The sequence below is a fragment of the Diorhabda sublineata genome, chromosome 4 (assembly GCF_026230105.1).
Source record: "Diorhabda sublineata isolate icDioSubl1.1 chromosome 4, icDioSubl1.1, whole genome shotgun sequence".
Classification (NCBI taxonomy): Eukaryota; Metazoa; Arthropoda; class Insecta; order Coleoptera; family Chrysomelidae; genus Diorhabda; species Diorhabda sublineata.
The window spans coordinates 36,956,579-36,979,136 of NC_079477.1; the positions used below are offsets into that span (position 1 = coordinate 36,956,579).

General features: G+C 32.6%; 2 protein-coding genes across 5 annotated transcripts in view; both read right to left on the minus strand.

Moving 5' to 3' along the window:
* Positions 1-250: 250 nt before the first annotated feature.
* LOC130442565 (guanine nucleotide exchange factor subunit Rich) lies at positions 251-15,705 on the minus strand. Of its 3 annotated transcripts, XM_056776775.1 has the most exons (16): positions 15,423-15,705; positions 15,035-15,142; positions 14,318-14,978; positions 13,976-14,265; positions 13,674-13,917; positions 13,298-13,615; positions 12,171-12,448; positions 9,876-10,023; positions 9,709-9,818; positions 9,493-9,624; positions 9,185-9,424; positions 6,505-6,619; positions 6,168-6,444; positions 5,417-6,109; positions 3,883-4,071; positions 251-3,830 (listed from the first exon to the last, which is right to left on the minus strand). In XM_056776775.1, exons 1-16 carry the CDS (start codon positions 15,561-15,563, stop codon positions 3,527-3,529), a joined length of 4,248 nt encoding a protein of 1,415 aa, XP_056632753.1. In that variant the 5' UTR covers positions 15,564-15,705; the 3' UTR covers positions 251-3,526. The 3 variants fall into 3 exon arrangements, with proteins under 3 accessions (XP_056632753.1, XP_056632754.1, XP_056632755.1); XM_056776776.1 differs by lacking the exons at positions 9,709-9,818; positions 9,876-10,023; XM_056776777.1 differs by lacking the exons at positions 9,493-9,624; positions 9,709-9,818; positions 9,876-10,023.
* Positions 15,706-16,730: 1,025 nt separating this feature from the next.
* Positions 16,731-22,558, minus strand: part of LOC130442567 (CREB-regulated transcription coactivator 1) — a 33,100-nt gene continuing 27,272 nt past the window's right edge. The window contains exons 9-10 of one of the 2 annotated variants that reach the window (XM_056776778.1): positions 18,976-19,144; positions 16,731-18,899 (exon numbers count right to left, since the gene is read on the minus strand). In XM_056776778.1, the coding sequence (XP_056632756.1) occupies positions 18,987-19,144 (158 nt within the window). In that variant the 3' untranslated portion in view covers positions 16,731-18,899; positions 18,976-18,986. The remainder of the gene's footprint in view (positions 18,900-18,975; positions 19,145-22,558) is intronic. The other variant, XM_056776779.1, reaches the window with a different exon arrangement.

Consider the following 22,558-nt stretch of genomic DNA (forward strand, 5'->3'; position numbering starts at 1 on the left):
TGTATCACCCTATATATTTAATATTTAACAAAATAGAAGAATCACCACTTCTTTTTTGAAATAACGATGTAAATAATTTTGGTTCACACTGTATATTCGTTTAAAAATATGTTATGGAAATTCTAATGGTCGTTATACACGTTACGGTTTACCGGAGAGGTCCGGTAGCGTGTATGAATCGCTTTAGACAATAAGGAACGAAGAAGATGGAAGAAAAAGAAGAGAAGGAAAATAAAAAAAACGATGTTATCGATTTTTTATTCCAATTTTTTATAGAACATATAAATAAATAAAATATATACAAACATTGAAGAGTATTTGATAAATATTAATCAACAAACGGTATAAAAATTGTTAACATTACGTATATATACAGTATGTCCTTCTAAATTTGATGATTAGCAACTTTTTGAAGTTTAGAAAAGAAAGTTATTCTTGATAAAATGTGGGCGACATTCTAAAAATACGTAAATAATCATCAACTAACAATTTTTTCAATTTGTATACGAGGTTCATCAAAAAATAAGTAATTATATCTATTTATATTGATTGCGTGTCATTGTAAACAATGTAAATTTATTTATTGTTCATAAGAACGTCTTTTTAAGCTTTTATAGACTTTTTTGCAAAAAATTTCCAATTTTGTTAAATTAAAACGAATTTTATATTTTTAAATAAACCTCGTATACGACTGAAGAAACTTGATATTTATTGATCGTAATGTAGATTTTAGAGTGTGGCCTACATTTTATCAGGAATAACTTTTTTTCTAAAAACTGATAATAAAAAAGTGTTAAACGTTTCCATATAGGGACATACTGTATATACGTTTAATTCACAAGTTTTTTGTTATTAATTTTAGGAAAAAAAATATACTTAATAAAATATTTTAAAATATGGAAAACAAGCAACAGCTGTTGAATTTTTTTAGTCGTATACGGGGTTTGTCAAAAAATACCGATTCTACTAAAGAGTAAACCATGTTTATATTTAATACAATCGAAAATTGTTATTAAAAGTATTAATAATGATATTCAAATATGCATAAATTTTCTATATTTTTAAAAATAACTAAAAGTTATAGTAACATTAATATTTTTTGTGAAACCTCGTATACAACTAAAAAAATTTAATACCTGTTACTTGTTTTTCATATTTTAGAATATTACAAACATTTCATCAAGAATAAATTTTTTCCAAAAATTGATAACAGAAAAGTTGTGTATCAATTTAATTTTATAGGGACATACTGTATATATTTCAACACCTAATATGATTTCAAAAAATGTGGGATAATTGAAGACAAAAACGTGATATATATATATAAATAATTTTTTGGGATAATACGTACTGAATTTCGATCTCGAAATTTAAAATTTTTTTTTTTCAAAATACGCCAATTTGGAATTTTTCAAATTTATACATAAAAAAATTCAATATCCCAGTTTTTATTGCTCATGTAACCAAAAAGGTACGAAATCAAAATCCTTGGTTCTTTTATATTGCTAAATTTCGATGTAGCAATTTGAAATATGTTAAAAACATATAATCCGGTCCTGGAGAATGTATATGAAATCACCAACAACAGAGACGGATTCAGGAGAATTCGGGAAAAAAATTCGGTTTGCTTGAAAGCCAGTGGAACAAATGAGTAAAACTATCGATGTTAAAGTACCCTAGACACAAAACTCACAGATTTTTACGAGAGGCGGACGAAAAATAGAAAATTTAAGAGAAATATAACCTCAAAAAATCACGAAATAAATATTTAGAAATATCCATTACGTGATTTATACCATTCAAATATATAAAATCCGGTTCTGGAGAACGAATATGGAATCAATAACAACAGAGACGGATTCAGGAGAATTTGCCGAAAAAAAAAATATAAAAATTATGTTTTTTTGAGTACCAATGGAAGAAATGAGAAAAACTGTCGACGTTCGAGACGCACACCTGATACATTTTTACGAGGGACGGACGAAAAATAGAAAAATTTAGAGAAATATAACCTAAAAAAAAATTAAAATCACGAAATAAATATTTAGAAATATCCATTACGTGATTTATACCATTCAAATATATAAAATCCGGTTCTGCTGAACGAATATGAAATCAATAACAACAGAGACGGATTCAGGAGAATTTGCCGAAAAAAATTTAAAAATTATGTTTTTTTGAGTGACAATAGAAGAAATTAGCAAAACTATCGACGTTCGAGAGACAAGAATGATACATGTTTACGAGGGACGGATGAAAAATAGATAAATTTATACCATTCAAATATATAAAATCCGGTTCTGGAGAACGAATATGGAATCAATAACAACAGAGACGGATTCAGGAGAATTTGCCGAAAAAAAAAATATAAAAATTATGTTTTTTTGAGTACCAATGGAAGAAATGAGAAAAACTGTCGACGTTCGAGACGCACACCTGATACATTTTTACGAGGGACGGACGAAAAATAGAAAAATTTAGAGAAATATAACCTAAAAAAAAATTAAAATCACGAAATAAATATTTAGAAATATCCATTACGTGATTTATACCATTCAAATATATAAAATCCGGTTCTGCTGAACGAATATGAAATCAATAACAACAGAGACGGATTCAGGAGAATTTGCCGAAAAAAATTTAAAAATTATGTTTTTTTGAGTGACAATAGAAGAAATTAACAAAACTATCGACGTTCGAGAGACAAGAATGATACATGTTTACGAGGGACGGATGAAAAATAGATAAATTTATACCATTCAAATATATAAAATCCGGTTCTGGAGAACGAATATGGAATCAATAACAACAGAGACGGATTCAGGAGAATTTGCCGAAAAAAAAAAATATAAAAATTATGTTTTTTTGAGTACCAATGGAAGAAATGAGAAAAACTGTCGACGTTCGAGACGCAAACCTGATACATTTTTACGAGGGACGGACGAAAAATAGAAAAATTAAGAGAAATATAACCTCAAAAAAAATTAAAATCACGAAATAAATATTTAGAAATATCCATTACGTGATTTATACCATTCAAATATATAAAATCCGGTTCTGGAGAACGAATATGGAATCAATAACAACAGAGACGGATTCAGGAGAATTTGCCGAAAAAAAAATATAAAAATTATGTTTTTTTGAGTGACAATAGAAGAAATTAGGAAAACTATCGACGTTCGAGAGAAAAGAATGATACATGTTTACGAGGCACGGATGAAAAATAGATAAATTAAGAGAAATATAACCTCAAAAAAAACAAAAATCACAAAATAAATATTAATTTCGTGATTTATAGGAATCAAACATATAAGAACCGGCCTTGGGGAACGAATATAGAATCACCAACAACAGAGACGGATCCAGGAAAATTTTTTTCCAAAAAAAACTTTGTAGAGTATCAGAAAATAGAACGAGCACCGTCCGAAATCAACTTCAGAACGACAAATGTACCCGAAAATCGATATTCAATTGACAAAATACCTACGCGACCAACCTCGTTAATGCACAAAAAAAATTCGCGTTTCTACGAGACGATACACCCCGTATTATTAGGCGCGGCGTTATCTTTATCCGCAGTTTCGTTATTTTCGATTACGTCGTCAATCGCGCGACGTTCGATCGAATCGTCGTTCTGTACAGGATGTCCCTTATCCTTGATCGACGTCTGAAGGTTATTTCCGTCGAAATTCGAACTGGATTTTCGAGATCGCGTCGGTTTCGGCGTCGTCTGTTGTTGTTTGATCTGTTGTTGGACTTTGGTTTCCAATATTTTCGTTAAAATCGACGTCTGGTTGAATATCGCCGACATGAATGTCGAATAACCCAAGCTGGGAAAAAATTCATATAATTCGGGGGGATTGGGGGGGTTGACGGTCTTACCATTCGGTATTGGTCCAATAATTGATGATTAAAAGACCTTGTCGAAGTCTGGAGACGGTTTCGACGGATTGGTCGTGAGATTTGGCGGCGTTTACGATTCGTAATACCGCCATGGCGTCCCTGAGGAGTATGGAAAATACGAGGGACCATTCTAAACAATTGGCCTCTATGAATAATTGGAGCAAATATCTGAAAGACAAATTCACGCACGAAAATTTGTTTATATCGTTGATATATACGAGGGTAACAGTATTATTTATCTAAGGAATGGGATTAGGTTAGATATTCGATGAAAACGATCTAGGATTACTTTGGAACGACCCTCGTATAAATGTTATTATTTTTAATCTATTTTTTATGTATAAAAACGAACAAAATTACATTCAAACGCGAGTTTATTCAAATACATAACGAAAAACTGATACTTTTCCTAATCCCCTCGTAAAAAATTTTTTGTAATCCATAAAATATCGTCATTTTCGTCAATATACGCGACATCATGAGTATTTTGAAGCAAAATTTCAGTTTTAATTATAATTTTTTCGTTATTTTCAAATTAAAAAATGTTATATCGAGATTATTACTTTAAAACCACCCTCGTATAACGAATTATGACATTTTAACGGTTTTTCTTCGATTTTTTACGTAGATTTTCATCTTTTCGCTATCAAAAGTAGTCGTTTCAGTCCAAAAACGTCAAAAATCGAATTAAAACGTAGATATAGAGAAATCGGTACTTTTCCTAATCCCCTCGTAAAAAATTTTTTGTAATCCATAAAATCTCGTCATTTCCGTCAATATACGCGACATCATGAGTATTTTGAAGCAAAAATTTAGTTTTAAATATAATTTTCTCGTTATCTCCAAATTAAAAAATGTTATATCGAGTTTATTACTTTAAAACCACCCTCGTATAATGAATTATGTCATTTTAACGGTTTTTCTTCGTTTTTTCACGTAGATTTTCATATTTTCGCCATTAAAAGTCGTCGTTTCATTCCAAAAAACGTCAAAAATCAAATTAAAACTCGATTTCATTTATGTAGATAAGATAAATCGATACTTTTCCTAATCCCCTCGTAACAAAATATTTTGTAATCCATAAAATCTCGTGATTTTCGTCAATATACGCGACATCATGAGTATTTCGAAGCAAAAATTCAGTTTTAATTAAACATTTCTCGTTAATTCCAAATTCTAAAATGTTATAACGAATTTATTACTTTAAAACCACCCTCGTATAATGAATTATGTCATTTTAACGGTTTTTCTTCGTTTTTTCACGTAGATTTTCATCTTTTCGCCATTAAAAGTCGTCGTTTCAGTCCGAAAAACGTCAAAAATCAAATTCAAACTCGATTTGAATCATACAAATAACGAAAAACTTTTCCGAAACCCCTCGTAACAAAATTTTTGTAAAACGCCATAAAACGCGGTTTTTTTCCGTAATAATCGTTCAATACCCAAAATAACACGAAAAAAATACGACAAATTTTCAAAAAAAAAAAAACAAAAAAAAATCACCAACACTCACCTTAATTGTACTTCCGACCTTTGAGAACCTTTTTTATCGTTATTAGAAAGTTGTTCCAATAATTTAGCGGACGGAACTTCCCAGTTATCGATACCAGGCAGTACGAAATCCCTCTCCTCCCCCCATACCGAACTGGCGGTACTCATGACGGATTCTTCGACCGCCGAATTCAACGTCGTCGATTTGAAACCGTCGTCGCAAATTTTTTTCTGTTCGACATCTTCGATTTTATCCGCGTCGGCGATAATCCGTTCCTCGATATCGGTTTCCTCCATTCGACTGAGCCGATCCAACGTATTCACAGGGCTAACGACCCCCGCGTAGGGGATACCCTGAAACGACGTGTAACCGCTGTCGCCGATTCGGCTACAAAACGCCGCGTCCATTTTCAAACATCTCAATTGTTCTTCGACGTCGGCGATCGGACTCGAGACGCTCTTCTTGGTAATGGGCAAATTGGCGGTCGGATAAGGCCAACGGAAATCTTCGTGCAACAATTTCAAAGTTTTCACGAAATCCTCCACCCTGGCCGCCCTCTCCCTCTCTTTGCCCAACCAATTCACCAGATGGAAATCGAGGTAGGCGGCGAAATAACCCAGATCCGTCAATCGACATTGGGACAACAATCGGCGAGCGTGTTTTTGCAAAATCACGTCGATGAAGAATTCCTCGGAAGCGCTACTTTTCGCGCACCTACGGTATACACATATATGTATAAAAAAAAAATATTGAACCGAAAAAATCAACCGACTTATCATTTTTCGTATTCCCCGTCGAATTCGGTACGGATTTTTTTCTATCGGATTCTAAGGGCGGGTTTACGTGTCCCGACGAGCTGTTCGATCTTTCGACGAGCTTCGGCGAGATCGTCGTACTGTAACTGCGAACCCGAGGCCCTTGGACGTTACCCAATATTAAAGAGAGATCCTCGGCGTTGGGACTAACCGAAGGCGTCGACGGAGGCATACCCAATTTAGTCGGTAATATAAATGACGTACGAGGGGAATCGTATTCGACGTCGTTGGGATCTGAAATTAATCGATTTTTATATATATATGAAAAAAAAATCGATTATTCGGTAGTATTACCTATAGCTCGTAAAAATCGGACCAAATCTTTGGCTAATTTCCATTTTGATTTGTCTAAGGCCGTGTTTAATAATAAAGTAGCGTATTGTCGGCTTACGGACGACGTTTCTAGATTCTGAAAATACGTCATCGGGGTTTATTCGACGATATTGTTACGAAGATTAAAGTATAAAAAAAATATTATGACTGTTGACTCACCCTGTAAGATGAATCAACAGGAAATAACGAATAACATATAGTCGAATTTAAATAACATCGCCACATGATTTTTTAGAGAAATTTCGCGTTAATATCAGGCGAAAATCGATTAATTCATGAAAATAAATGGCGCAGTCTATAGGATTGATTATCAAACACAATTTTCACGATCTATTTTCAATAATATTCCGTTTTATTGTAAATTATCGTGAAAATAACAGAATTTTGACACTTTAACTGTCATATTTTTTCGTTTTACTAACGATCGGATCATTTAGCGACCCAAAAAAGTGACTTTAGAACGCTTGTGAGCCATTTTTGAGTCAATTTTAAACGAAAATTAATAAACCCGTGGAAATAAATGGCGCAGTCGATAGGATTAATTATCAAACACAATTTTTACGATCCATCTTCAATAAGATTTCGTTTTATTGCAAATTATTAGGAAAATAACAGAATTTTGACACATTAACTGTCATACTTTCACGTTTCACTAACAATCAGATCATAAAGCGACTCAAAAATGTGACTTTAGAACGGTTTTGAGCCACTTTTGAGTCAATTTTAACCGAAAATTGATGTATTCATGAAAATAAATGGCGCAGTCGATAGGATTAATTATCAAACACAATTTTTATGATCCATCTTCAATAATATTCCGTTTTATTGCGAATTATTGTGAAAATAACAGAATTTTGACAGTTTAACTGTCATATTTTCACGTTTCACTAACAATCAGATCATATAGCGACTCAAAAATGTGACTTTAGAACGGTTTTGAGCCACTTTTGAGTCAATTTTAACCGAAAATTGATGTATTCATGAAAATAAATGGCGCAGTCGATAGGATTAATTATCAAACACAATTTTTATGATCCATCTTCAATAATATTCCGTTTTATTGCGAATTATTGTGAAAATAACAGAATTTTGACAGTTTAACTGTCATATTTTCACGTTTCACTAACAATCAGATCATATAGCGACTCAAAAATGTGACTTTAGAACGGTTTTGAGCCACTTTTGAGTCAATTTTAATCGAAAATTGATGTATTCATGAAAATAAATGGCGCAGTCGATAGGATTAATTATCAAACACAATTTTTATGATCCATCTTCAATAATATTCCGTTTTATTGCGAATTATTGTGAAAATAACAGAATTTTGACAGTTTAACTGTCATATTTTCACGTTTCACTAACAATCAGATCATATAGCGACTCAAAAATGTGACTTTAGAACGGTTTTGAGCCACTTTTGAGTCAATTTTAACCGAAAATTGATGTATTCATGAAAATAAATGGCGCAGTCGATAGGATTAATTATCAAACACAATTTTTATGATCCATCTTCAATAATATTCCGTTTTATTGCGAATTATTGTGAAAATAACAGAATTTTGACAGTTTAACTGTCATATTTTTACGTTTTAATGACAATCAGATTATTAGTGACTGAAAAAAGTGACTTCAGAACGTTTTGAGCCATTTTTGAGTCAATTTTAAGCGAAATTGATGTATTCATGAAAATAAATGGCGCAGTCGATAGGATTAATTACCAAACGCAACTTTTACGATCCATCTTCAATAATATTCCGTTTTATTGCAAATTATTGTGAAAATAACATAATTTTGACAATTTAACTGTCATATTTTCACGTTTCACTAACAATCGGATCATTTAGCGACTCAAAAAAGTGACTTTAGAACGCTTTTGAGCCACTTTTGAGTCAATGTTTTACGAAAATTGATAAACCCGTGGAAATAAATGGCGAAGTCAATAGAATTGTCACTAATGCAAGTTATTGTCGAAATAAAAGTTTTTTAATACTGTAACTATCATATTTTTCCTTTTTTCTAACAATGTGTTCAATGAGTGGCCCAAAAAAGTGACTTCTGAGTAGTTTTGATCTACTTTCTTGTTAATTTTAGAAGAAAATTGATAAATCATGGAAATAAATGGCGCGGTCAATAGGATTGATTCCAAAACAAAATATTTAGAATCCAATTTCAATTAAATTCCATTTTATCGCAAATTATTGCAAAAAAATTAAAGATTTAGACATTTTAACTGTCATAACATAACGTTTTACCAACAATCAGATCAATTAGTGTCACAAAGAAGTGGTTTCGGAATGGTTTTGGCCGACATTTTCCGTTAATTTTAGGCGAAAATTGATAAATTCGTGACAATAAATGGCGCAGTCGATAGGATTAATTCCAAAACTCAATTTTTACAAACCAATTTCAATAAGAATTCCGTTTTATCGTCATTAATCCAAATTATTGTGAAAATAATAATAAACGGATCATTTTCCACGACTTACAGGGCGAGTCAAATTTCATAAATAAAGATAATAAAAAAATAAAACCACAAAACAAAACAGGAAATCAATTTTTTTACAAATAAATTTGGAGATACGACAAAAAAATCAACAATCTTCGAAATAACAACGAATCTAACCTCAAAAAACAAACTTACCTGCAATATAATCAGATAAGAAGCCGCCGTATCGAGTTGTCCTTTGAGTAAACACTCCTGAAATAAATCCTTCGGTTTTCCCGCAACGGAAAACAGATAAGGCCATAAGGCGATTTCCGTTTTCCTGGCGCACTGCACGACGGTTTGCAAATAAACCGGATATTCCATTATGAATTCCAGAACGCTTGGTAATTGAGCGTCCGGAATCGGTTCCTTACTCGTCGCCTCCTCTTCCAATACCTAAACACCAAAAACAACGACCCTGAAGATGATAAATCGAAACTTATCTCGATCGAAAACGTCAATACCTCGTGTAACAACAATTCCAAGGAGTGGGGGAAGTACGGGAGACTCATACAACTCCTGGCTATCTCCCAGGCGTGATAACCCAAATTCCTCCTGATCAACTGCCTCAGAATTTGATGTAAATAAACTTGGCTCTGGAAATTCACGTAAATGTATATATATAGATATGAAAAAACTGTCATTTTGACAGGTTTTCGTATATATATATATATACTCACAGTTCTTTGTAACACGCATAGAGGTAGAGAAAAAGGAGAATTGGAATCTGAAGTATAGAGGACGGTGTCGTTTTCGACGCCCAGTATAATGGCGTCTTCGAACAAAATGGCTGCGGAAAAAATTGTAATTAAATTAGGGGTAAATCAAAACACGATGGGCGGTTTACCTAACGGATAGACTCTCAAATGGAACGGCAACATGATGCGTTTCGACATGAACGTGTGGGTTTTATCGCCATCTCGAGGATATAAAGGTAACCATACACGCATACCGTGCGAACCACAGAATAACCACATGGCTTCGGTCAGATGGGCCTAAAGGGGGGTTTACACGAAATAATTGGCGCAGTCGAGAGGATTGGAGTTTTGGGATAGTTGCCGAAGGGAGATATGAATTTTTGGCAGTTCTAATGTCATTTTTTTTCGAAAATCGAAACAATTAGTAACTAAAAACCGTTCCCGGGGAAGTTTTTTCGTAATATTTGGTCTTAGGAATTAAATTTGATACGAAAAATGATGAATTTATGAAAATAAGTGGCGCAGTCAATGGGATTAATATTTAAAATTAGTTTTAGGATAGTTTTTGATGGAAAATATTGTTTTTTTTCAGTTTTATGTCAATTTTTTACAAGAATCGGATAAATTAGTAACTAGAAAAAGTTCCCGCGGAAGATTTTTCGTAATATTTGGTCTTAGGAATTGAATTTGATTGGAAAAATGATGAATTTGTGAGAATAAGTGGCGCAGTCAATGGGATTAAAATTTAAAAATGGTTTTTGAAGGAAAATATAATTTTTTTCAGTTCTAAACGAATTTTTTTCAAGAATAGGATAAATTAGTAACTAGAAAACGTTCCCGCGGAAGTGTTTTCGTAATATTTGGTCTTAGGAATCGAATTTGATTCGAAAAATGATGAATTTATGAAAATAAGTGGCGCAGTCAATGGGATTAATATTTAAAAATAGTTTTACGATAGTTTTTGAAGGAAAATATTGTTTTTTTCAGTTTTATGTCAATTTTTTTCAAGAATAGGATAAATTAGTAACTAGAAAACGTTCCCGCGGAAGTGTTTTCGTAATATTTGGTCTTAGGAATCGAATTTGATTCGAAAAATGATGAATTTATGAAAATAAGTGGCGCAGTCAATGGGATTAATATTTAAAAATGGTTTTTGAAGGAAAATATAATTTTTTTCAGTTCTAAACGAATTTTTTTCAAGAATCGGATCAATTAGTAACTAAAAAACGTTCCCGCGGATGTTTCTCCGTAATATTTGGTCTTAGGAACTAAATTTGATCCGAAAAATGATGAATTTATGAAAATAAGTGGCGCAGTCAATGGGATTAATATTTAAAAATAGTTTTAGGATAGTTTTTGATGGAAAATATTGTTTTTTTCAGTTTTATGTCAATTTTTTACAAGAATCGGATAAATTAGTAACTAGAAAAAGTTCCCGCGGAAGATTTTTCGTAATATTTGGTCTTAGGAATTGAATTTGATTGGAAAAATGATGAATTTGTGAGAATAAGTGGCGCAGTCAATGGGATTAAAATTTAAAAATGGTTTTTGAAGAAAAATATAATTTTTTTCAGTTCTAAACGAATTTTTTTCAAGAATAGGATAAATTAGTAACTAGAAAACGTTCCCGCGGAAGTGTTTTCGTAATATTTGGTCTTAGGAATCGAATTTGATTCGAAAAATGATGAATTTATGAAAATAAGTGGCGCAGTCAATGGGATTAATATTTAAAAATAGTTTTATGATAGTTTTTGAAGGAAAATATTGTTTTTTTCAGTTTTATGTCAATTTTTTTCAAGAATAGGATAAATTAGTAACTAGAAAACGTTCCCGCGGAAGTGTTTTCGTAATATTTGGTCTTAGGAACTAAATTTGATCCGAAAAATGATGAATTTATGAAAATAAGTGGCGCAGTCAATGGGATTAATATTTAAAAATAGTTTTAGGATAGTTTTTGATGGAAAATATTGTTTTTTTCAGTTTGAAGTCAATTTTTTTCAAGAATCGGATAAATTAGTAACTAAAAAACGTTCCCGCTGAAGTTTCTTCGTAATATTTGGTCTTAGGAATTAAGTTTGATTCGAAAAATGATGAATTTATGAAAATAAGTGGCGCATTCAATAGGATTATATTTAAAAACAGTTTCTATTATTTATTTATAGTCACCATGAGATTATTTTCATATAAAAAACAGTTTTTCAATAACTTTTTTTGTCATATTTTCATGTAAACAGATAAACTTGTAACTGAAACAAAAAATTTCGCTTTTCTACTTATCAGAAAACGAAATAAAACACTAGATAAACGAAAATTATTAAAAATAAATGGCGCAGTCTATAGGATAAAGTAATAAAAATTGATCTTTTCCGATTATTTCCGAAATAAAACCAAATCTGACGTGGAATTTCAAAGATTTTCATATTACAAACAATAACGAAACTCACTTTTTCCAATCTCCTCCGTCTCGGTACCCAAACGTTTTCCACGCAACTGGCTAAAACGGTTGGTAACAGACAACCATATTTTTCGCCGTGTCTAAATTCCCTTTGTACCAATAGGAGACGACCGCTAACGTTCAATAAAATACTTTCGGAAACGTTGTGATGACCTCTGACCGTTTCGGTTCTCAAAGAAGTCAAGGTCACCGAGGCAATGCAAGCCGGATGGATCGCCAACGCCGAAATATCCACGACTTGGGATTTCGTAACGACCACATCACCAACTTGACAAAGAACAATGCAGATAAATTGTAAAAAAGAAGAAAATAGAAACAAAAAAGAAGAAGAAGATGATAAAGGATGATAATTAGGATGAAGAAGAGGAGTAATAGGAGAGGTAAAAGGAAGAAGAAGCCGAATGCAAATAGGAGAAAAATGAGGAAGAAGATGAAAATAAAGACAAAGGAAGAGTAGAAAAAAAAAAAAGAAAATGGTGGAAAATAAAACAAGGTTAGGTTAGGTGTCACGAAGAAAAAGGAAGACGACGAAAAACAAGAGGAAGATGAAGTGGAAGAAGAAGAAGTAGATAAAAAAGAAGACGAGAAAAAAGAAGAAAATGAGGAAGATGAAGTGGAAGAAGAGGGACTAGATAAAAGTAGGGAAAACGACGAGGAAAAAGAGGAAGACAACAAAGAAAAAGGGGAAACAGACTATAGGAGAGAAAGAAAAAAATGAAAATGAGAAAGAACACGAGAAAGATGGCGTAGAAGAGGAGGAAATGGATAAAAAAGAGGAAGCGAACGAGGAAAAAGGAGAAAGACGATGAGAAGAAGGGAAAAATAGAAATAGACGACAAAAAAGGATAAAAACGTCAAAGAAGGGACAAGAAAAAGGAGAAAGACACCGAAGAAAAGAGAAAAAGAAGAAAGACGACGAGGAGAAGAAAAAAATGACCAGGGAAAGGAAAGCAAAAGGAGAAACACTATGAGAAAGAGGAGGAGGATAAAAACGAATAGAGGAGAAGGATAAAGGCGATCAGGAAGACTACGATAGGAAGAAGAGGATAGAAAACAAGAAGAACGACACAAAATCAATCAAATGACAAAAAAGAAACAAACAAAATTCGTACTCACCGTTATCGTTGAGCTGCAACTGCCATATACAAACTTGAGCATTAGAACCTAAAGTGATCAATTGATCTGAGAGGATGTTTATGAGCAAAATCGGTGCCGGGACGCTCACAATCTTAGCGAATTTATTATCCAATTTCGATTCACGAGGATAAAATCTCAATTCCTCCCCGTTATCCAAAATACTATAACACCCCATAACCATATAATCCCTCCACCACAACAGACCCCCCGCCACGATGAAATCCTTCTCCTGGGTCTCGTTGCCGAACAATTTCCATCGCCTCGACAAAATCGAATAATGGGCCAGTCCGGTCCTACCTGAAACCGTCGAAAAATCACGAAAAAAGAAAAATACGAGGGGCGATCGATTATTTACCAGCTATAGCAATACCCAGTCCATCAGAATCGATAGCTGAATACCTGACGGGCCAATTCGTCGAATAATAAATCGACGGTACCGGTACTACCAACCATTGACGACCCTCCGCTAAAGTAGTCGATATATTTTCCCCAAAAAAATCTTCTTTTTTCGTTTTCCCCGAAAAAACTCTAATGAAAGTATTTGCCGAATTGATATACAATTTATCCTCCCCCTGTAGATACAAATGACTTTGATGGCTCTGAAAATCGAAAAAATCTTACGAGCCGGTAGATTTAGGGGTAAAAACACACCCTCACCATACACGGATTAATAGCCAAGGCACTTTTAACGAAATCCAATTGGATTAGATCAGTTTCTGAAGCGGTATTCTCCCTTATCATCCACAATTGATACCCTTCGGTGGCGAATTCCATACAGGATATCCTCAAAGGATTAAATTTCTCCAAATCGATGTTCAAACCGTAATCCCAACCCAAAGAACACATTAACAACGCCCCGAAAGTCGACCATAAGGCTATACCGCCTTTTGACCAGGAAGCTACTAGAGCACAACCGTCTGGAGTCCATAACACTTCTTCTACAGCTCCTACAAGTTTAAATTTCGTCATAATACGGTTTTTGACAGTAGCAATACCTACCGGGGTCACCAGGGTAGTCTTTACTGCTCAATACACAACCGTGGGATAGTTCTAAACCACCGGTTGTCTCATCTATAGTATAAACGATGCATTCAGAGTTTAAACGACCAAATGTAATCAACCTGAACTTGTGATTAATGACGGTACAAGTAGCGTCGTCGATTCCCTGCGCCCAGATACCTTGTACTTGATTTGGATCGAATTTTAATGAAGGAGCAGTCAGAAAAGCCGCCCTATTATCATTCAACACTATAGAAAAACCCCCAACTAAAGGGGAGTATTCTATATCGATGATATGGACGTTTTCTTCTACTATAGGAACTGCTTTAGCCACTTGTTGGTTTATACAGAACGGAATACGACGTAAATCCAAAGCGTAATCCCTATTTTGGTTACCATCCCATTTGTACCTCAATACATGGTTGTTTGTGGTGGATAACATTATTTCCGTCATGGTAATACATACCACTCCTGTTATTCGACCGTCCCATACTGTAATTTCCTTGATTAGGGTTAATTTTAGGGGCGGAATTGTTTCTTTTATGAATAATTCGGCGCTTTCTCTACGAAGATTCGCAAGGGGTGAATCGGTTTGGTTGTAGAGACCTTTTCGATCCGGGGGGACTTCTATGTTGTAAAACAGTAAATGACCCTCTGAAGTCTTGAAATAATAATAATTTATATAACCTGAATTATCGTTATAATGATTAAACTTACAGCTATAACTATCATACTTGAATCTGGTTTCCATTCTGTTAGAACATTCGTTCCGAATTTCTCTATGGATATTCGGGAACGTCGATGGAAAACTATTGGTACGCAAGGCTGAAATTATGTCGTAAAATACTCAAAATATACGAGTTTTCGCGTATTGAAACGATTACTGCCAATTACTAAATAAGTCATAATTTACTCCCCCGAGAAGATTTTTCTTACATAATTCAATCAATAAATAAAACTTTTCACATTCTCTAAACCTTTTAGATATAACTTTGCATTTATATTAGTATTTTCAATGATTTTGAGCAATTAAATAAATTTGCGAAAATTGCTTCAGCAGTCAACGTGTTAAGATATATAATTTTGAAATTATTTGATTACTTACCCTACAAAACCATATTCCTAAGCAATCATCAGTTATAATAGCAAATAATATTCTATCTCTATTAGAAGTTATGTGTTTTATTGTAGAATCACCCAGTTCAGGTGTTTTTATAACTTTCGGCCAACCCACTGGGAAATACATGTTATTTCACCATTATATCAATATCAAAACTTCTTTGTTAAATTTTCATTAATTATATTAAGACTTTTATAATTTTTAAATACTTATCTTAGATAAAGCACAAGATGAATTTCACGTACCAAAAAAAAATAAAATAAACACAATTGACATTTGATTTGACGTTTAACAAAGACGTATACGCGTTCAACAAGATGGGCAACGTCATCGATAGAATGACTCGATTAATTTATCAACCGAATTAATTTCATGAACAAGTGTTTTAAACTAATCGATGTATATAAATAGAAACTAATTAATTCTACTTTTTATTATCAGTGAAAAAGTATATTTGAAGTTAATAGTCAGAGCAAAATATTTATATTCAATTGAACGGTTTTATAATCGATTTTTGATTCAAAGTATACGTCATACACTTGTGACAAATAGAACGCTTTTTAATCGATTAATTCTATTAATCGAACTAATTTTATAAATAAAATAAAAGAACAAAATCTAGCACGCATTAAATAGAACGTTTTTATAATCGATTATTTATTTAAAGTATCCGACGTACACCAATAGACCGCATAAATAGAACGTTTTTGAAACCACTCCATGGCTATAAGTGATATAAATAGAATTATTAATGTTGTTTATTGCAATCTCTTTCTAACCTTATAAAAACATTTGGTATATAAATAACGTATGTCAAAACTTAAAGAGACAAATATGTTTTATTGTTGATAGAAAAAGATAGAAGACTTTTGATTCAAGTACACTCGTTAATTCTTAGAATATAGTAACACCTTAAAAGAAACGCTTCTATGATCGATATAATCAATATGAATAGAATGTAATTATTGTTTATCTCTTTCTAACCTTATGTGATCATTGCAGATAAAAGATTTTAGATTGGACGTACGATCGGATAATAGAATAAACATTATCGATTATTTTATAACTGAATTAAAATAATTCCTTTTCATAACTACTCGATTAGTTTAAAAATGACAGCTGTCATAACTAATGTAATTTAATGATTAGAAACGTGTAATTATTGTTACTGACGTCAGATTGACTATAAGATTGATGGACTGTATACAAAATTTTTTTATTCGAAACTAAGTGTATACTTACCGATTATTTACAGGGTGAATGAAGTTTTAGGTAAAAAATGAAACCCAAGACCACCATTTATATTAATTTTATTTTGAAAAAAGGACCTTAACTATTTTATTAAAAAGAAAAATCAAAAAAAATGAAAAAATTGCACAACTATATTTACAAACACCTCGAGCTAAACCTATAGCGCCAAATTTGAAAATTTCACGTCATTAAAAAACGTCCTAATCAAATTTAATTAAACATTTTGACATTTTTTACCATATACATGTATATATATAATAAATTTTTGGAATTTCCAAAAAAAAATTCGTTATTACGACAGTCAACTGAAGACTGCGGTTCAGTCTTTGGATATAATTGTTCCGAATTACGTCGAAAACATTGTTATTGCAAACGTGGTGATTTGCGCATTTCCGGGGGGAGGTTTCCACCCCTATTCGGCGAAACTGAGGTACGAGGTTTGTACAAAAAATTATACGGAGTATCACATTGGTAAAACAGAAGTCAATAAAGATACGAGGTTCGTACAAAAAGTCAGCTAGAGTACGAGGTTTGCTCAAAAAGTCAGTTAGAACACGAGATTTGTACAAAAAACTCAGTTAGAGTACGAGGTTTGTACAAAAAGTCAGCAAGAATACGAGGTTGGTACAAAATAGAATCTAGAATACGAGGGTAGTAGAAAAAGTCAAAGAGATTACGAGGTTCGTACACAAAGTAATTTGAAGTACGAGGTTGGTACAAAAACCCAATTAGGGCAGGACTTTTTGTACAAAAAGTCATATAGAATACGAGGTTGGTACAAAAACTCAATTAGAATACGAGGTTTGTACAAAAACTCGGCTAGAGTACGAGGTTTGCACAGAAAGTCAGATATAATACGAGGTTTGTACAGAAAAAGTCAGTTAGAGTACGAGGTTGGTACAAAAACTCAACTAAGGTACGAGGTTGGCACCGAAATTTGCCTTGTGGTTGCATATATTGAAAAAAATATCTTAAAAGCTTTTTTTTTTAAAATCAACATTTTGTTTGTCCATTCCTAAAAGAAATTGAATATATAAAAATAATAAGTTTTATGTGCAATTTTGTGCGATTATGAAGTATACGCTATGGATGAAGGTAGCGGCCGGATTACAGGGTGAAGGATAATATTGAATAGAAAAACTTCCAAAATTGAAAGATACAACAAAGAATTATGGAAAAATCATGAAAATCTTGAAGATTTCGTAATTTTTTCGTTTTTGTCAACTTAATCAATTTTAAATCCGCAGAAAGCTTCTTGTATACATAGAATCGAAAAAAAAAACGTTGAAAATAGAAAAGATTGAACGAAAAAACTTTAATAAACATCATTAAAGCTGTCAAAAATGACACGTTACAACGAATTATTAAAAAATCGTAAAAATCTTGTAGATTTCGATTTTTTTTCGGTTTTGACGCAAAAAAACAATTTTTTTAGGAGGTTTTGTCAACTTGGGGGGAAGAAAAACAGTCTGGAGGAACGTCTTTGATCAATTTGGGGAACGGAGTATAAATTTCGTTAGAATTTAGTTCATTGTCAAGTTTGAATGCAAAAAAAGCTCCTTGTAGAAACAGAACCTGAAAAACGACTAATATATACAGGATTGAACGAAAAGACATACAGAAACATCCTTACAACTGTCAAAAATACAGATACAACATAAAATGATATAAAAATCGTCGAACTTGCCACTAAAACCAATTTTTTCCGTGTATTTTCAATCCTAACGAAAATATACAGGGAGAATCACGATGTATGATTATGAAATGGTTCAAAATCGTTGAAAAATCATATTTTTTCCAAAAAATAAGTGATAAAAAGTGGATTTGTGCGTTTTTTCATAAATTCCTATAAAAAAATTGTTCGTAAATGAAAAAAAACCTAAAGAATAAACATTTATATAAATATAATAAAATATATAATAAAAAGTTCAAAAATTTGCATCTTTACATCCCCGTAATTCACTAAAAATATTCATTTTGTTCTTAGACGTAATTATTTTTAAAAATTTTCAATTTAAACAAAAAAATAAAACTAAAAAAATTCAAAAAATCCGTTTGCAGTAACAATGACGGTAATTTTTTTGTTTTATTTTTGGTTGGCCACACTATAAAGTCACTAAATAACTGATCACACGTAGTTTCATTTGGAGATATTTTGAAAATCCACTAAAGTAGCACAAACAGCTAGAATAGAAATTCGGCAGTGAATTCCTGCGAAAAAAAAAAAAAGAATTGGTTTTCGACTAGCCCTCGTATATAGTGTTCGTCGCGATAAAAGCGAACTCACCGTTTTCGCAATTATGAGCGATGATCTAATCGGAAATGGTCTTCGACTATTTCCGATATGCCTATCGACGAATTCGTTAACATTTGAAATTCGTCGAAATCTAATGTGCCCAAACCTTCTTTTAACGATTCGTCGAAAATGTCCGTCCTACCATCGTCACCCGAAAAATCTGTAAATTATTATCCTGTCAATGATTATGGGTCCAGAAATTTCTAGAAACGTCGATTTTTTGACTAAAAACAGTTGGACGAATGGGTAATTTTCGAATTTTAATATGGATACCGCGGAAACTTTGCTAGAAATTTCTAGAAACGTCGATTTTTGGACTAAAAACAGTTGGACGAATAGGTAATTTTCGAATTTTAATACAGATATCGCGGAAACTTCCATAGAAATTTCTAGAAACGTCGATTTTTTGACTAAAAACAGTTGGACGAATAGGTAATTTTCGAATTTTAATATGGATACCGCGGAAACTTTGCTAGAAATTTCTAGAAACGTCGATTTTTTGACTAAAAACAGTTGGACGAATGGGTAATTTTCGAATTTTAATATGGATACCGCGGAAACTTTGCTAGAAATTTCTAGAAACGTCGGGATTTGGACTAAAACAGTTGGACGAATGGGTAATTTTCGAATTTTAATACGGATATCGCGGAAACTTTGCTAGAAATTTCTAAAAAAACGTCGATTTTTGGACTAAAAACAGTTGGACGAATGGGTAATTTTCGAATTTTAATACGGATATCGCGGAAACTTTGCTAGAAATTTCTAAAAAAACGTCGATTTTTTGGACTAAAAACAGTTGGACGAATGGGTAATGTGCGAATTTTAATACGAATGCCCCGAAAAATCAGCTAGAAATTTCTAGAAACGACGATTTTTGGACTAAAAACAGTTGGACGAATGGGTAATTTTCGAATTTTAATATGGATACCGCGGAAACTTTGCTAGACATTTCTAGAAACTTCGATTTTTGGACTAAAAACAGTTGGACGAATGGGTAATTTTCGAATTTTAATAGATATCGCGGAAACTTCCATAGAAATTTCTAGAAACGTCGATTTTTTGACTAAAAACAGTTGGACGAATGGGTAATTTTCGAATTTTAATATGGATACCGTGGAAACTTTGCTAGAAATTTCTAGAAACTTCGATTTTTGGACTAAAAACAGTTGGACGAATGGGTAATTTTCGAATTTTAATATGGATACCGCGGAAACTTTGCTAGAAATTTCTAGAAACGTCGATTTTTGGACTAAAAACAGTTGGACGAATAGGTAATTTTCGAATTTTAATATGGATACCGCGGAAACTTTGCTAGAAATTTCTAGAAACGTCGAGATTTGGATTAAAAACAGTTGGACGAATGGGTAAATTTCGAATTTTAATATGGATACCGCGGAAACTTTGCTAGAAATTTCTAGAAACTTCGATTTTTGGACTAAAAACAGTTGGACGAATGGGTAATTTTCGAATTTTAATACAGATATCGCGGAAACTTCCATAGAAATTTCTAGAAACGTCGATTTTTTGACTAAAAACAGTTGGACGAATAGGTAATTTTCGAATTTTAATATGGATACCGCGGAAACTTTGCTAGAAATTTCTAGAAACGTCGATTTTTTGACTAAAAATAGTTGGACGAATAGGTAATTTTCGAATTTTAATATGGATACCGCGGAAACTTTGCTAGAAATTTCTAGAAACGTCGATTCTTTGACTAAAAACAGTTGGACGAATGGGTAATTTTCGAATTTTAATATGGATACCGTGGAAACTTTGCTAGAAATTTCTAGAAACGTCGATTTTTGGACTAAAAACAGTTGGACGAATAGGTAATTTTCGAATTTTAATACAGATATCGCGGAAACTTCCATAGAAATTTCTAGAAACGTCGATTTTTTGACTAAAAACAGTTGGACGAATAGGTAATTTTCGAATTTTAATATGGATACCGCGGAAACTTTGCTAGAAATTTCTAGAAACGTCGATTTTTTGACTAAAAACAGTTGGACGAATGGGTAATTTTCGAATTTTAATATGGATACCGCGGAAACTTTGCTAGAAATTTCTAGAAACGTCGGGATTTGGACTAAAACAGTTGGACGAATGGGTAATTTTCGAATTTTAATACGGATATCGCGGAAACTTTGCTAGAAATTTCTAAAAAAACGTCGATTTTTGGACTAAAAACAGTTGGACGAATGGGTAATTTTCGAATTTTAATACGGATATCGCGGAAACTTTGCTAGAAATTTCTAAAAAAACGTCGATTTTTTGGACTAAAAACAGTTGGACGAATGGGTAATGTGCGAATTTTAATACGAATGCCCCGAAAAATCAGCTAGAAATTTCTAGAAACGACGATTTTTGGACTAAAAACAGTTGGACGAATGGGTAATTTTCGAATTTTAATATGGATACCGCGGAAACTTTGCTAGACATTTCTAGAAACTTCGATTTTTGGACTAAAAACAGTTGGACGAATGGGTAATTTTCGAATTTTAATAGATATCGCGGAAACTTCCATAGAAATTTCTAGAAACGTCGATTTTTTGACTAAAAACAGTTGGACGAATGGGTAATTTTCGAATTTTAATATGGATACCGTGGAAACTTTGCTAGAAATTTCTAGAAACTTCGATTTTTGGACTAAAAACAGTTGGACGAATGGGTAATTTTCGAATTTTAATAGATATCGCGGAAACTTCCATAGAAATTTCTAGAAACGTCAATTTTTTGACTAAAAACAGTTGGACGAATAGGTAATTTTCGAATTTTAATATGGATACCGCGGAAACTTTGCTAGAAATTTCTAGAAACGTCGATTTTTTGACTAAAAACAGTTGGACGAATGGGTAATTTTCGAATTTTAATACAGATATCGAGGAAACTTCCATTGAAATTTCTAGAAACGTCGATTTTTTGACTAAAAACAGTTGGACGAATAGGTAATTTTCGAATTTTAATATGGATACCGCGGAAACTTTGCTAGAAATTTCTAGAAACGTCGATTTTTTGACTAAAAACAGTTGGACGCATGGGTAATTTTCGAATTTTAATATGGATACCGCGGAAACTTTGCTAGAAATTTCTAGAAACTTCGATTTTTGGACTAAAAACAGTTGGACGAATGGGTAATTTTCGAATTTTAATACAGATATCGCGGAAACTTCCATAGAAATTTCTAGAAACGCGATTTTTTGACTAAAAACAGTTGGACGAATAGGTAATTTTCGAATTTTAATATGGATACCGCGGAAACTTTGCTAGAAATTTCTAGAAACGTCGATTTTTTGACTAAAAACAGTTGGACGAATGGGTAATTTTCGAATTTTAATACAGATATCGAGGAAACTTCCATTGAAATTTCTAGAAACGTCGATTTTTTGACTAAAAACAGTTGGACGAATAGGTAGTTTTCGAATTTTAATATGGATACCGCGGAAACTTTGCTAGAAATTTCTAGAAACTTCGATTTTTGGACTAAAAACAGTTGGACGAATGGGTAATTTTCGAATTTTAATACAGATATCGCGGAAACTTCCATAGAAATTTCTAGAAACGCGATTTTTTGACT